Source organism: Cottoperca gobio, unplaced genomic scaffold (assembly GCF_900634415.1).
Source record: "Cottoperca gobio unplaced genomic scaffold, fCotGob3.1 fCotGob3_189arrow_ctg1, whole genome shotgun sequence".
Taxonomy (NCBI): Eukaryota; Metazoa; Chordata; class Actinopteri; order Perciformes; family Bovichtidae; genus Cottoperca; species Cottoperca gobio.
The window spans coordinates 347819-362009 of NW_021166832.1; the positions used below are offsets into that span (position 1 = coordinate 347819).

Below are 14191 nucleotides of genomic sequence, written 5' to 3' on the forward strand. Positions count from 1 at the left end.
CACTAAGATGTGTTTTGTGGAGCATGAACTGCATTGTTATGTGATATTGCAAAAACATTAAAACATTAAAACATTAAATTTCATCCATCAGTCCCTAAACGTTGTCCTGATGGCGTAAAAGAGATGCAGCTTCTCTCTCCTCTCGTCGGTCAGAGAGAAAACATCACCTGCTCGTCGAGAGGAGACTTTGTCAGCATGGAGATGTTCAAACTTCCTGCTGGAGGAACGCTGGGCGCACAGCCAGTGGCTGAGCTGATGGGATGTTTTTTATTACAGGGCTGAAACATGTAACACTAAAAACACGCACAGAGCACAAGCTTCCCAGTAACCTCCACAGTATTCAGAGTTGTCGGGGAACTTGGATGCGGCCGTGACGGACACGTCCTCGGGGACCAGCCGGCAGAGACGCTCCATATTTCACACAGCTGCCTTTCTGTTTCTGCTGGGAGTCACTGAGCTGCTTCACTTCACTCTTACATGTCCTGCCATCCTGTACACACAGTGTGTGTTCATGCACAACAATAGGAACACAAACTGCAGCCTCCAAAATCATCTTAAAATCGAACCTTCAGCTTTAGCTGTACCTAATAAACTGGCAACCGAGTGAATGTTCACATGAACAATATTAAAGCAATTGTTGGGGCTGAAGTTACCCTCTTTGGCTAACTACGCCGGCCATCTCCCGCGTGCACGCTTCCTTCTGCACAGTGATATGATTGGCAGGTGTAGTTTGCTAGAAAGAAAGTAGTTCCTGCATGAAACTGCTCACAACAATCTTCGTCTTTTCTTTCACATCTGGACTCTCTGGGCTCCACGAGCTGGGTGCCGTCTACTTCCTGTATATTAGAGAGAAGGCAGAGATCTCCAACTGTCTCCAGAACTATCTCTGTTGATGAGCAGCACTACAGTCAGGAGGGGAGATGACTTCCAGGCATCTTTACGATACTCATACATCCATTACATTGCTGCATAAATGCATTCCTGAATTAAATACACGCTTAAGGAGATATTTTTGCCATTTCACTGAGGGGCCGAAAGCTTTCCCGTTGTGTGTTGATCATCGCTGCCATCTTTGTTTCCTGCTGATTCTCAGACTGAACGTTGTGTCTGAGAGTCTGTATCCTCAGTTCAGCCAGCATGTGAAGAGCCGGCTGCTGAAACTACCACCAGCCAGCTTTATGAATAGTGCCATTTAAAAGGGATTGGTTTCGGTGCAGGCCTAATGATGCCACAGCGCTTGCGTCACACAGAGAGAGAGAGCATTCTTTCCAGCCACTAGAGCAGCACTTTCAGACTGCTCGGCTGGACTGAGGTGGCGCGGCAGCTTTCCAGTTCTCGTACGTCACTAATGTCCAGTCACAACAGTCAAGCTGGAGCCCAGATAAGGCTGGAGGCTTCACACATCTGTCAACACGCTCGGACACGACTGTGGGAGCCGATCTCTCCTCTGATTATATTTTTGTAACGTCCTCTCTAAATATTTCCCCAGGCTCGTGATGGGCTCCATCATCGGCCCTGAAGCGCTCAGGGTGGAACAATAGAAAGCCAGAGGTTCTCAGAGCTGTGGGTCCACCATTGTTCCAGAGCTAATTTGTTTGTGTGTGTGTGTGTGGGCTTCTCTCAGACTAAATAATGACACACGCTGACTGAGTAGGTCATGTTTTAGAGAGAAGAAACACTTAAAGGAATACAGCAGCGATTTAGTTTTGCACTTATAGCCGAGACTGTACGACGCAGTCACGTGACCTCCCCCAGTGGTTTGAAGGAGAAGCTTTTGCGTTTAGCAAAGTACAACCGAACGCTGAACAAGATGTTAATTTTTAAATTATTTTAAGCAACTGAAATGTTACAATTCACTGAAAACACAAACTGAAAGAGTTAAAGGTGGAAGATGAAAACACGGACACACAGTGGTGGTGACCTGTCAAACATTTTCTCATAGACTTCTATACAAGCTGACGAACAGTCGCCCCCTGCTGGAGGTTACAAAGAAGTAGAAACATTTTCTCATAGACTTCTATAGAACCAGAGGAGTCACCCCCTGCTGGAGGTTAGAGAGAACGCAGGTTAAAGCTCTTCTGCAGCGGCTTAAAGAATTCAAGGTCAACACAGGGTGAGTCATTGATGTACAAATGATCATTTTGGGTGAAATTTCCCTTTAAGATAAAACTAATCTTAAAGGAATTCCAACAATCACTGACGTTATTTGTACCGGAGTTAACTGGAGCTAACTGTCAGAGCAGTGAGTCTGCATCCTGCGTCTCACAGCCGTGAGTCTGCATCCTGCGTCTCACAGCCGTGAGTCTGCATCCTGCGTCTCACAGCCGTGAGTCTGAATCCTGCGTCTCACAGCCGTGAGTCTGCATCCTGCGTCTCACAGCCTGGAGTCTGCATCCTGCGTCTCACAGCCGTGAGTCTGAATCCTGCGTCTCACAGCCGTGAGTCTGCATCCTGCGTCTCACAGCCTGGAGTCTGAATCCTGCGTCTCACAGCCGTGAGTCTGAATCCTGCGTCTCACAGCCGTGAGTCTGCATCCTGCGTCTCACAGCCGTGAGTCTGCATCCTGCGTCTCACAGCCTGGAGTCTGCATCCTGCGTCTCACAGCCTGGAGTCTGAATCCTGCGTCTCACAGCCTGGAGTCTGCATCCTGCGTCTCACAGCCGTGAGTCTGAATCCTGCGTCTCACAGCCGTGAGTCTGAATCCTGCGTCTCACAGCCGTGAGTCTGAATCCTGCGTCTCACAGCCGTGAGTCTGCATCCTGCGTCTCACAGCCGTGAGTCTGCATCCTGCGTCTCACAGCCTGGAGTCTGAATCCTGCGTCTCACAGCCGTGAGTCTGCATCCTGCGTCTCACAGCCGTGAGTCTGCATCCTGCGTCTCACAGCCGTGAGTCTGAATCCTGCGTCTCACCGCTGTGAGTCTGCAACAAAACTGAGACCCCCAATAAACTAAAATAACAAGTGTTCTGAAAAAGATGAAACAGATTACAGATTGTACTGAACTTTTACGAAACATTAAACCTGTTTTTATCTTCTTTGCATTTGCTCCAGATTATATTTCAGATATTTTAATCCCTGATGAACCTTTGTGCAGATTAACATATTTTAAATGTATTTTATTGTTTATTTTTCCCTTCATATATTTTATAATATAGTTTTATTACATTTTTCTCTCTGTGAAACTCTTTGCATTGTGTTTTGTTCTGTATAAATAAAGTTTATTATTATTATTATTATTATTATTCTGAGAAATCTGGTTCAGTTTTAAGCGGCTGTGTTAATATAATAATAAACTTCAGTGATGTAGAAGAGTTCAGTCACTGCAGTGACTCAGACTGTAAATAACAGTCTCAGGTTGTGTTTGTACCTCCATCTAGTGTCGAGCCACAGCGCTGCACACACACGTCACACTGCTTCTACACACACACACACACACACACACACACACCTCGGACATTTATAATCACTGTGCTGATGCATAAACATAAAATATAATTTCATCTTTATATTTCAATAACATTTTAAAATAATAATAAAGACTTTTTACTGACTAAAATCAACACACGTGAAACTTTATCCTTTTTAAAATGTGTTTTATTGTTTTTATTTTTGTATAAAAAACTTTTTTGTCCACTTTAGGCAACAGTTAGCAAGAGAGTCGCTCTCACAGCTTTTAGATGAATCTTTTCAACACACACACACACACACACGCACACACACACACACACACACACACACACACACACACACACACACACACACACACACACACGCACCATCACAGAGTGTACTGGAGTTGATGCAGTGGCCTCAGACCTCAGTCTCGTAGAAGGACTTTTGTAAGTCACGGCCTTTAGAAGACGCTGCGACGTGCAAAGCATCTCGTTAGGTTTGAAACCGCTGCTTTGGTGCAACTCTTACGCAGATTTATATTAAGACAACTTAACAAAAAGAAGAAAAGGCAAATAATCAGACACCTCGTACACGGCGGCGCGTCCTGGAGGGACTTTGTGTGAGAAGAGTCGGCACACTTACAGGACCACAGACTGAAAGAAGACATTTGAAGACAGAATGTTACAGGATTGCATTTACATCTCGTGAATGATTTGCAGTAGCTATTGCGTTCCCACGAGAGGCTGCGACAGAAACATCTGCGTGAAGTCACACCTCAAGATGGCGAGCAGAGAGAACGGGATTGTAAATCTGTAACATCAGCACCAGGAATAAAATATGTATCCTAATATATCGTCCTATTGATAATACAGCACATACGCGTTTACATGCACACACAACTCCCACTCGCACACACTAATGTAAAGTACACACACACACACACTGTACAGGTTAAACATAATATACAGAGTCAGGTTGTTGTCAGCCTGTTTCATAAATTAGTAACATCACATTTCTATTTCTTTGACTCTTTAAATGCTTTTGTTCTTCACACAGACGCGTCGCTCGTCAGAACGACTGCAGTTCATGGTCACGTGACTGCATCGCAGCGCAACCGTGAGAAATCTTTCACTCACAAACCAACATCATCTAATCCACGAAACACACGTTACTCAAAGAAAGAAGAAGTAATATCATCGGCGGTGTAACTACAGGTTAACTCGCTTTCTTTTCGTTGACATGGACTGCGTTTGCACGAGCGGCAGCTACGGCCAGTCTGCTGTCATCGCAGCCGCCGCCCTCACCTCACGACGTGCGTCCAGAAGCAGCCTCGGCTCCGTGGTGCACATCGCAGTGTACAGCACACAAACAAGTATTTCCAGGATTATTAGGTCTATTTTCAGCGGTGGAGGCGACTACAGCACGAGGATTGCCCTCTAAACTCAGCAGCGTCGTACGCACGTGTTGATAATATAACTTTATACGTCACCAAAGGCTGGTCAGCGTCCACACGCCGTGTTTTCTGTCGCTACGCAGGAAACGAGCGAAGCACGACGTTCTGCACGTTCTCATCGCCTCCTGCACGCGAGTGTTTTCATGTTTCTCCTTTAAGGCCGCATTCATCGCCAAACCCCCCCCCCACCCCGACAGAATTAAACACAAATTCGACTTTTAACTGCATCCACTCCTGGGGAGTGATCTGTATGTGCTTTCAGCACCCCCCCCCCCCTCTCCACACAAGGACATTGCAACCTGTAATAATTCTGGATGATAGCAGTAATAAATGTGAAATGTGTAATTATCTTTTTTCATCTTGGATGAAGCTATTGTGCAAAACATCTGCAGAGCAGCTGGAGCTAAACTTCAGGCGGCATCGGGTTCACCGTCGCCTCCGCGCACGACTCCGCGCACGACTCCCGCTGGCACGGGCCTTCAGGGAGGCTCTGCTCCACGGCCGCCACGCACTCCTCCGAGCACAGCATCACGTCGCTCAGAGACTTCCCCAAACTCTGCCTGCAGCTCCTCTCGTCGGGCTTCTCTCCTCCCGACTCCGCCAGGCTCTCATCTTGTTCCTCCTCCTCCTCCGCTCGGGGCTCGAAGGCTCCCGGCTCGATGGGGCTGAGCTGGTAGTAGAGCAGAGACGAGGAGTCTTTGAGGAGCTCAGAGGGGCTCTCCTCCTGGTTGTCAGTGATGCAGAGCACCGTGGTCCCTGTGGGGAACGGCCCCTGCAGAAGGACCTGCTCCACGTCGGCCTGCTCGGGCAGCAGGCAGAGAGGTTGCTCCGTGAGGCCCCCGGCTCCCAGCTCCTCCCCCTCCGCCTCCTCCCGCTCCCTCCTCTCCTGCTCCTCCGCGCTCTGCAGGTGCAACACGGCTGTCTCGTTCTCCCGCTCCAGGATGTCCTGCTCTGCCAGGAGATCCTGAACCTCCACCACCATCTGTGCCTCGCTCTCCTCCAGTTCCGAGTCCAGGCCAGCGGCTGAGGAGAGGGCGGGAGAGGTGGGGCAGGAGGAGGGGGAGGACATGTGGTCAGATTCAGCATACTGGTCCCCGGCGCCTTGTAGGAGCATCCTCCTCTTCTCCAGGTCCAGCTTCATGATGGTGTGCAGGTAGTGCGTTCTGACACGCAGAGGGTTGAACTCGATGCGGCCCGCTGCGTTTCCACAGCCGTCCCGAGAGCAGCCGCACGGGAACGACATTCGATCCACCTGCGGGGGAAGAGAAACACTTTAGTCACTGAAGACACATGAAGGAACAGAGAGATAACAAGTCGGGTGGAGAAGTTCTACTTCCTCCCACTCAAGGCCAACGCTGCCTTCATGTTCTCCTCCTCTGAGCTCCGTGTTAGGAAGTCGTTCTTCAGACTTCAGTCGTGATGTGGAAACAACATGAACTACAAAGAGGATGTGTTTTACTTTATTACTCAGAGCGTTTAAACAACACTACATGTCTGTTGAGCTTTCTGGAGGCGTTCAAGGGAATTTTTCCAGTGAGGAACTCATTCTTCCGATTATTCTGACAACACATGAACGCAGCACAAATGCCCTATCCACAATGTTAATGAAAGTGAAACCTTCGTGTGTCGCACACAGACACACACAGGCAGACAGACAGACACACAGACAGACAGACAGACACACAGACAGAAAGACACACAGACACACAGGCAGACAGACACACAGGCAGACAGACAGACAGGCAGACAGACAGACAGAGAAACAGACAGACAGACACACAGACAGAAAGAAAGACAGACAGACACACAGGCAGACAGACAGACACACAGACAGACAGACAGAAAGACACACAGACACACACAGGCAGACAGACAGACACACAGACAGACAGACAGACACACAGACAGAAAGACACACAGACACACAGGCAGACAGACACACAGGCAGACAGACAGACAGGCAGACAGGCAGAAAGACAGACAGACAGACAGACAGACACACAGAAAGACAGAGAAACAGACAGACAGACAGACAGACAGAAAGACAGACACACAGACAGACAGAGAGACAGACAGACACACAGACAGACAGACACACAGGCAGACAGAGAGAGACAGACAGAGACAGGGTCTTCATTATTTACAGCTTCTTCTTCTTCTGTGAGACTAAAGACTAAAGTTTCAGTGTTGAGCAGAGAGCGCTGCCTCCTGCACACAGACGCAGTCCTCACCTGGCACTTGATGCCGGCCTGGCTGCAGCCGCAGTGCCGGGGGTCGCAGTACAGGCGGCAGTCGCAGCCGCACTCCTCCCTCGACAGGCGGATGGTCCTGAGCTCCGCTTTCTCCCGAGCGTCGATGCGGGCGATGCCAGAGGCTCTCAGGAGGGCTCGGCGGCGCTTTGTGGGCAGCGGCTGGAGGAAAAAGCAGTCGTCCACCTCCACCCCGTCCACGTCCAGGTCCTCGTCAGACACGTCCTCCAGAGTCAGCAGGTCGGCCTGAGCGCACTCCACCGTGCCGTTCCTCGTCAGCTGTGGACGACAGTTAGTGCAGAACAGTAAGAGACATTTAAAACTCAAGTGCAAGATCATTATTCTAAAGGCTTCACCTGCACAGCTTCACCTGCACAGCTTCACCTGCACAGCTTCACCTGCACAGCTCGCTCATTTTAATCCACAAATATTGTACATATTTATATTTATATAGTATTTATTCATAAGTATTGTAATTTCTTTTATACAGCTTTCATTTTAGTTCACATAGTCTTTAAATGTCTTTAAACGTCTTTAAAAGTCTTTAAATGTCTTTAAACGTCTTTAAATGTCTTTAAATGTCTTTAAACGTCTTTAAACGTCTTTAAATGTCTTTAAATGTCTTTAAATGTCTTTAAACGTCTTTAAAAGTCTTTAAATGTCTTTAAACGTCTTTAAATGTCTTTAAACGTCTTTAAATGTCTTTAAATGTCTTTAAACGTCTTTAAAAATGTCTTTAAATGTCTTTAAATGTCTTTAAACGTCTTTAAACGTCTTTAAAAATGTCTTTAAATATCTTTAATGTCTTTAAATGTCTTTAAACGTCTTTAAAAGTCTTTAAAAGTCTTTAATCGTCTTTAAAAGTCTTTAAACGTCTTTAAAAGTCTTTAAATGTCTTTAAACGTCTTTAAAAGTCTTTAAAAGTCTTTAAACGTCTTTAAAAGTCTTTAAAAGTCTTTAAACGTCTTTAAACATCTTTAAAAGTCTTTAAAAGTCTTTAAACGTCTTTAAAAGTCTTTAAAAGTCTTTAAACGTCTTTAAACGTCTTTAAAAGTCTTTAAAAGTCTTTAAACGTCTTTAAACGTCTTTAAAAGTCTTTAAAAGTCTTTAAACGTCTTTAAACGTCTTTAAACGTCTTTAAAAGTCTTTAAACGTCTTTAAAAGTCTTTAAACATCTTTAAAAGTCTTTAAACATCTTTAAATGTCTTTAAACGTCTTTAAAAGTCTTTAAACGTCTTTAAAAGTCTTTAAACGTCTTTAAAAGTCTTTAAACGTCTTTAATATCTTTAAATGTCTTTAAACGTCTTTAAAAGTCTTTAAACGTCTTTAAAAGTCTTTAAACATCTTTAAAAGTCTTTAAACATCTTTAAATGTCTTTAAACGTCTTTAAACGTCTTTAAAAGTCTTTAAACGTCTTTAAACGTCTTTAAAAGTCTTTAAACGTCTTTAAAAGTCTTTAAACGTCTTTAAAAGTCTTTAAACGTCTTTAAAAGTCTTTAAAAGTCTTTAAACGTCTTTAAAAGTCTTTAAACGTCTTTAAAAGTCTTTAAAAGTCTTTAAAAGTCTTTAAATGTCTTTAAACGTCTTTAAACGTCTTTAAAAGTCTTTAAACGTCTTTAAAAGTCTTTAAAAGTCTTTAAACGTCTTTAAAAGTCTTGTTTTGTCACTTTAATATAAAACAGAGACGCAGCAGATCTCCAGATTTGAGAGGCTGAACATTGAAAGACATCTCTGCAGGAACCTTTCTGCATGTTCTGCTCCCCACTGAGGTAAATCGTTGTGAGATGATGAGGAACTTCTGCTCCATGATGTCTTTCATTCTCACCATAAACATGAAAGTTATTCAAGTGAATATCTGGAGAATAAATGATTCATCGATAATAATCTTCATCTGCAGCCCTACAAACACATTCTCTCGGTGAATAAAAGGTGTGTACACACTGCCCCCCCAGGTGAAACGTGACTCACCTTCATCTTGCGGGCGTTGAGCTTCTCCTGGCGCAGGTGCTGCTGCAGAGTGTGCCGGTGGCTGCTCTCCTGCTCGCGGGCGAACTCGCCCAGCGTGTAGCGTCTGATGGAGGAGTGGTGCCGGGCCATGCCCAGGGAGCTGCCCCCCTGGCTGGGCACGCTGGTGAAGCCCTGCCGCCGGGGGAAGTAGTACACCGTCACCACATCGAAACGCACCCGCTTCCCCCCCGGAGACGGCTTGTGCTGTCTGAGGATGGAGGTGGCTGAGGTGGGAGAGAAGAGGAGGACATGTTACACACGAGGCATTCAATGCTTCACATAATAATCGTTTGAGTGTGTTTTAGAGTGTATTGCCTTTAAGGAGTGTCTCCTGCTGTTCCTTACGGGTAAATGTAGCGCTGGAGGGGGGGTTGAGGCTGTCGCAGCTGTCCGCGCTGTCGCTGCTGGAGATGTCCTCGTCAGAGTCTTTAGGAGTGGAGAATGGAGAGCTGTGGTCCACCTCTTCATATCTGCGTTTGAGGCTGAGGGACGAACCTGCCTCCATGGAAACTCACTGTCTGAGGACACAGAGCAGCATGAGGTCAGCGGGGGGGGGGCGGGAGAACAGTCACGAGAAAAGAGCTGCAATAAGTCCGTCGACAGGAGAATAATTATTAAAAACTATTTTAATAATCGATTAATTGTCTCCGTTTTGTTTCATGTCGAAGTGACTAAACATTGAAAGCTGAGACGCAACATCTTTTTACTAATGTTGTTTTAATTTAAAATGTAAAAAGCTGACGTGGCCTCCTTTCATCTGTACGCCCCCCCTCCCACACACACACACACACACACACACATAGAAACCATCGAGTGTAGAAACGTCTCCATGGCAACTAGGTAAGCAGGGTTTAGGCGTCTCTTTTCTCGCCGAGGTTCAAACACAGCAGCAGGTCGAGGTCACACAAGGTCAACGAGAGCCGGGTGTCATATTATGGTCTGTCCTTAAGTCTGTGGTCAAACTGCATCGACCGATATCAACTTTTAAATGTTTCCACTTTATATTCAGAGTAATTAAGATTAAAGTCATATCTCCATATATAAACACACACAGCACGTTTTATAGTTTCTTATTCATTAAACATTGTGTATGAAGTACACACACACACACACACACACACACACACACACTCACTGTTGTGTGAGTGTGTGTGTGTGTTCTGTTGTGTGTGTGTGTGTGTGTGTGTGTGTGTTCTGTGTGTGTTGTGTTGTGTTGTGTGTGTGTGTGTGTCACTGTGTGTGAGGTGGTGCTGTTGTGTGTGTGTGGTGTGTGTGTGTTGTGTGCTGCTGTTGTTCTGTGTGTGTTTCTGTTGTGTGTGTGTTGTGTTGTGTGTGTGTGTTCTGTGTGTGTGTGTGTGTGTTCTGTGGTGTGTTCTTGTGTGTGGTGCGTGTGTGTGTTCTGTTGTGTGTGTGTGTGTGTCTGTTGTGTGTGGTGCTGTGTGTGTGTGTGTGTGTGTGTTCGGTTGTGTGTGTGTTTGTTGTTTCTGTTGTGTGTGTGTTCTGTTGTGTGTGAGTGTGTGGTGTTCTGTTGTGTGTTGTGTTGTGTGGTCTGTTGTGTGTGTGTGTTGTGTGTGTGTGTGTGTGTGTGGTGTGTTCTGTGTGTGTGTGTGGTGTTGTTGTTGTGTGTGTTGTTGTGTTGTGTGTTGTGTGTGTGTGTGTGTGTTCTGTTCTGTTGTGTGTGTGTGTGTGTGTTCTTGTGTGTGTGTGTGTGTGTGTTCTGTTGTGTGTGTGTGTGTGTGTGTTCTGTTGTATGTGTGGTGTGTGTTGTGGTGTGTGTTCTGTTGTGTGTGTGTTCTGTTGTTGTGGAGTGTGTGTGTGTGGTTCTGTTGTGTGTGTGTGTGTGTGTGTGTGTTCTGTTGTGTGTGTGTGTGTGTGTGTGTTCTGTTGTGTGTGTTCTGTTGTGTGTGTGTTCTGTTGTGTGTGAGTGTGTGTGTGTGTTCTGTTTGTGTGTGTGTGTTCTGTTGTGTGTGTTCTGTTGTGTGTGAGTGTGTGTGTTCTGTTGTGTGTGTGTGTGTGGTGTGTGTGTGTGTGTGTGTGTGTTCTGTTGTGTGTGTGTGTTCTGTTGTTTGTGTGTGTTCTGTTGTGTGTGTGTGTTTGTGTGTTCTGTTGTGTGTGTGTGTGTGCGTGTGTTCTGTTGTGTGTGAGTGTGTGTGTTCTGTTGTGTGTGTGTTCTGTTGTGTGTGCGTGTGTGTGTGCGTGTGTTCTGTAGTGTGTGTGTGTGTGTGCGTGTGTGTTCTGTTGTGTGTGTGTTCTGTTGTGTGTGTGTGTTCTGTTGTGTGTGTGTTCTGTTGTGTGTGAGTGTGTGTGTGTTCTGTTGTGTGTGTGTTCTGTTGTGTGTGCGTGTGTGTGTGCGTGTGTTCTGTAGTGTGTGTGTGTGTGTGTGCATGTGTGTTCTGTTGTGTGTGTGTTCTGTTGTGTGTGTGTGTTCTGTTGTGTGTGTGTGTGTTCTGTTGTGTGTGTGTGTGTGTTCTGTTGTGTGTGTGTGCGCGTGTGTGTTCTGTTGTGTGTGTGTTCTGTTGTGTGTGTGTGTTCTGTCGTGTGTGTGTGTGTGTTCTGTTGTGTGTGTGTTCTGTTGTGTGTGAGTGTGTGTGTTCTGTTGTGTGTGTGTTCTGTTGTGTGTGTGTGTGTGTGTGTTCTGTTGTGTGTGTTCTGTTGTGTGTGTTCTGTTGTGTGTGTGTGTGTGTGTGATGCTCCAGACGAACACAGTAACTTTGCAACATGCTGCAGATGGGTGGTAGAACAGAGCGATGATGATGATGATGATGATGATGATGATGATGATGATGATGATGATGATGATGATGATGCGATGATGATGATGATGATGATGATGATGATGATGTCATGTAGCAGGATACTTCACTGACACACTCTGGAAGCAGAGGAACTGACGTGTGTCAGGACTCTCTGTGTTCTGCACTCTGCAGACTCCTCTGTGTGAGGAGTGAAGTCTTCAAGATGTTCATGTTGTTACAGCAGAGTGAGAAGAAGCTTCTTCATCACTCAGCAGCAACATGCAGACCTGCTGAGTGATGAAGAAGCTTCTTCATCACTCAGCAGCAACATGCAGACCTGCTGAGTGATGAAGAAGCTTCTTCATCACTCTGCTGTAACATGCAGACCTGCTGAGTGATGAAGAAGCTTCTTCATCACTCAGCAGTAACATGCAGACCTGCTGTCTGCATGTTGCTGCTGTTCTTTGTTTCATATTAAAGTGACCAAACTAAACCTTTAAAGACGTCATGTTGGACTTTGAGGAACTGGGACGCACAGTTCACAGAGCGAATGATAAACCGTTCAGAATAAATGAACACACCTGGAGGGGCTGCAAAGCCTCACACCTCCAGTGAAGATGCTCGTGTGCTTATAGCATGATGAACGTGACCCATGGTGCACCTGGAGACTCCAGGAGAGGCCTGGCAGAAGGCCTGTGCTTCAGACTACTGACACACAGGCTGTACCTGCAGGGACAGGGGGGGGGGGGTGCAACTGTGTGCATGCAGAGTGTTGGGGGAGGAAATGAGCAGTCTGACGAAGGCTCAACCGCCCTTTCCCATTATTACACATATAAACACACACACACACACACACACACACACACACACACACACACACACACACACACACACACACACACACACACACACACACACACACACACACACACATAATGAAATACTAAACCCTCCTACCTGGGGCAGAAGCAGGGACCCTTGTTCCAAGCAGCTCGCAGGTCGCTCCTCTCTCCAATGCGAGCTGCTCATCAATCTCCCAACGCCCTGTGTGTGTGTGTGTGTGTCTCCACAACGTCCCCAGACTGCAGCCCGTGGAGCAGTGTGTGTGTGTGTGTGTGTGTGTGTGTGTGTGTGTGTGTGTGTGTGTGGAAGCTTGTCAACGTGCAACACTTCTACCCGACTGTACGAGGCTACTTATGCTCCATGCTCATTGTTCTGCACAGTGAACGCTCCCGAAGAAAGCCGGATCTGTGTGCGCGAGCTGCTGCACGCCCCTGAGAGAAGCACAGCGGGGGCGTCATGTGACCAGCTGAGATTTATCTCCCAACGATTCTGTGCATCAATAACACGAACGAGTCTTATCTGGTGGAGAGGAGCTGCGATGGAGAAATCCGCTGACATCTGTGTTCGCTTATCCTGCTCACCGGGGCGCTTCGGTCGGCGGTGCTTACTACTTCTTCTTCTTCTTCCTCTTCCTCTTCCTCTTCTTCAGATTTGGGACTTCTCTCCGTCGGTGAGAACGTTGCAGATGTAGAAACGAGAAGACGCCTTCAGGTTCTTCTCGTTCCGCCCCGGCCCCGTTTGTTACAATGTAACAATGGAGGAAGAAATTCTCCCCCTGTAGCCGTATATATACTTATTGTGACATCACAGGCATGCCCTGCGCCGGAGCATGCTGGGAAATGGAGTTTCTTCCCCTTATTATCTTCTTTGTTCATGTTGTGCAGAAACAGACGTGCAGAATGTGACAGCATCTTGTTATGGATGGTGTTTAACATAACCCTGACTCCATCCGAGTCGCAATATATAACATTATTATTAATATCATTATTATTACTGTGTTAAAGATACAGTTTCCATGGCAACACTGACTGCAGGTAAGCCTTCACATCTGTCCATCGAAGGGAAAGCTGTGTGAAAATATTAATATTACTCCATCATTAGCATTTCCTTATTTATAAGGTCTGCTTCTATCGTACCAATATTTATACTTCTAGTCTATTATACTACTCATAGCTACTTTTCAGATTTAAATCAACATATTAATTATCATTATTATAGGTTAAACTTCCAGCTGCAACATTAAAGTGATCAACACATTAATAATTCATTTATAATACAATAATGTAACTTACACTATTCTGGACTTTAAGAACATTTTGATGTTAATATACTAGGACTAGTGTTTCTGAATGTGTGAACACTTGTTCCACCTCTGGATCTCCTTTCTTTAAAGAAAGTAGATCCAGAGTGATTTTAAATAGCTTGCAGCAGCGAGCTCGTGATGTTTCCATTCATATTATATTATATTATATATTATATATATTATTATAAATGTTTTACTTTTCCGTCTGC

General features: G+C 45.8%; 1 protein-coding gene across 2 annotated transcripts; it reads right to left on the reverse strand.

Annotated features, from left to right (window-relative positions):
* Positions 1–5124: 5124 nt before the first annotated feature.
* On the reverse strand, positions 5125–13456 carry csrnp2 (cysteine-serine-rich nuclear protein 2). 2 transcript variants are annotated; one of them, XM_029426466.1, is made up of 5 exons: positions 12794–13456; positions 9447–9619; positions 9063–9325; positions 7077–7373; positions 5125–6097 (listed from the first exon to the last, which is right to left on the reverse strand). In XM_029426466.1, the coding sequence occupies exons 2-5, from the start codon at positions 9604–9606 to the stop codon at positions 5249–5251; spliced, it is 1569 nt and encodes a 522-aa protein (XP_029282326.1). In that variant the 5' UTR covers positions 9607–9619; positions 12794–13456; the 3' UTR covers positions 5125–5248. The 2 variants fall into 2 exon arrangements, with proteins under 2 accessions (XP_029282326.1, XP_029282325.1); XM_029426465.1 differs by having other exon boundaries at positions 9417–9619.
* Between the last annotated feature and the right edge of the window lie 735 nt (positions 13457–14191).

Excerpts from the sequence above, each read along its gene's own strand:
- csrnp2 (XM_029426465.1), bottom strand. The coding sequence starts at position 9,606 with ATGGAGGCAGGTTCGTCCCTCAGCCTCAAACGCAGATATGAAGAGGTG. Across the intron at positions 7,374-9,062 it reads TCAACGCCCGCAAGATGAAG|CTGACGAGGAACGGCACGGT; the intron begins GTGAGTCACGTT and ends TGTCGTCCACAG. Across the intron at positions 6,098-7,076 it reads AGGCCGGCATCAAGTGCCAG|GTGGATCGAATGTCGTTCCC; the intron begins GTGAGGACTGCG and ends CTTCCCCCGCAG.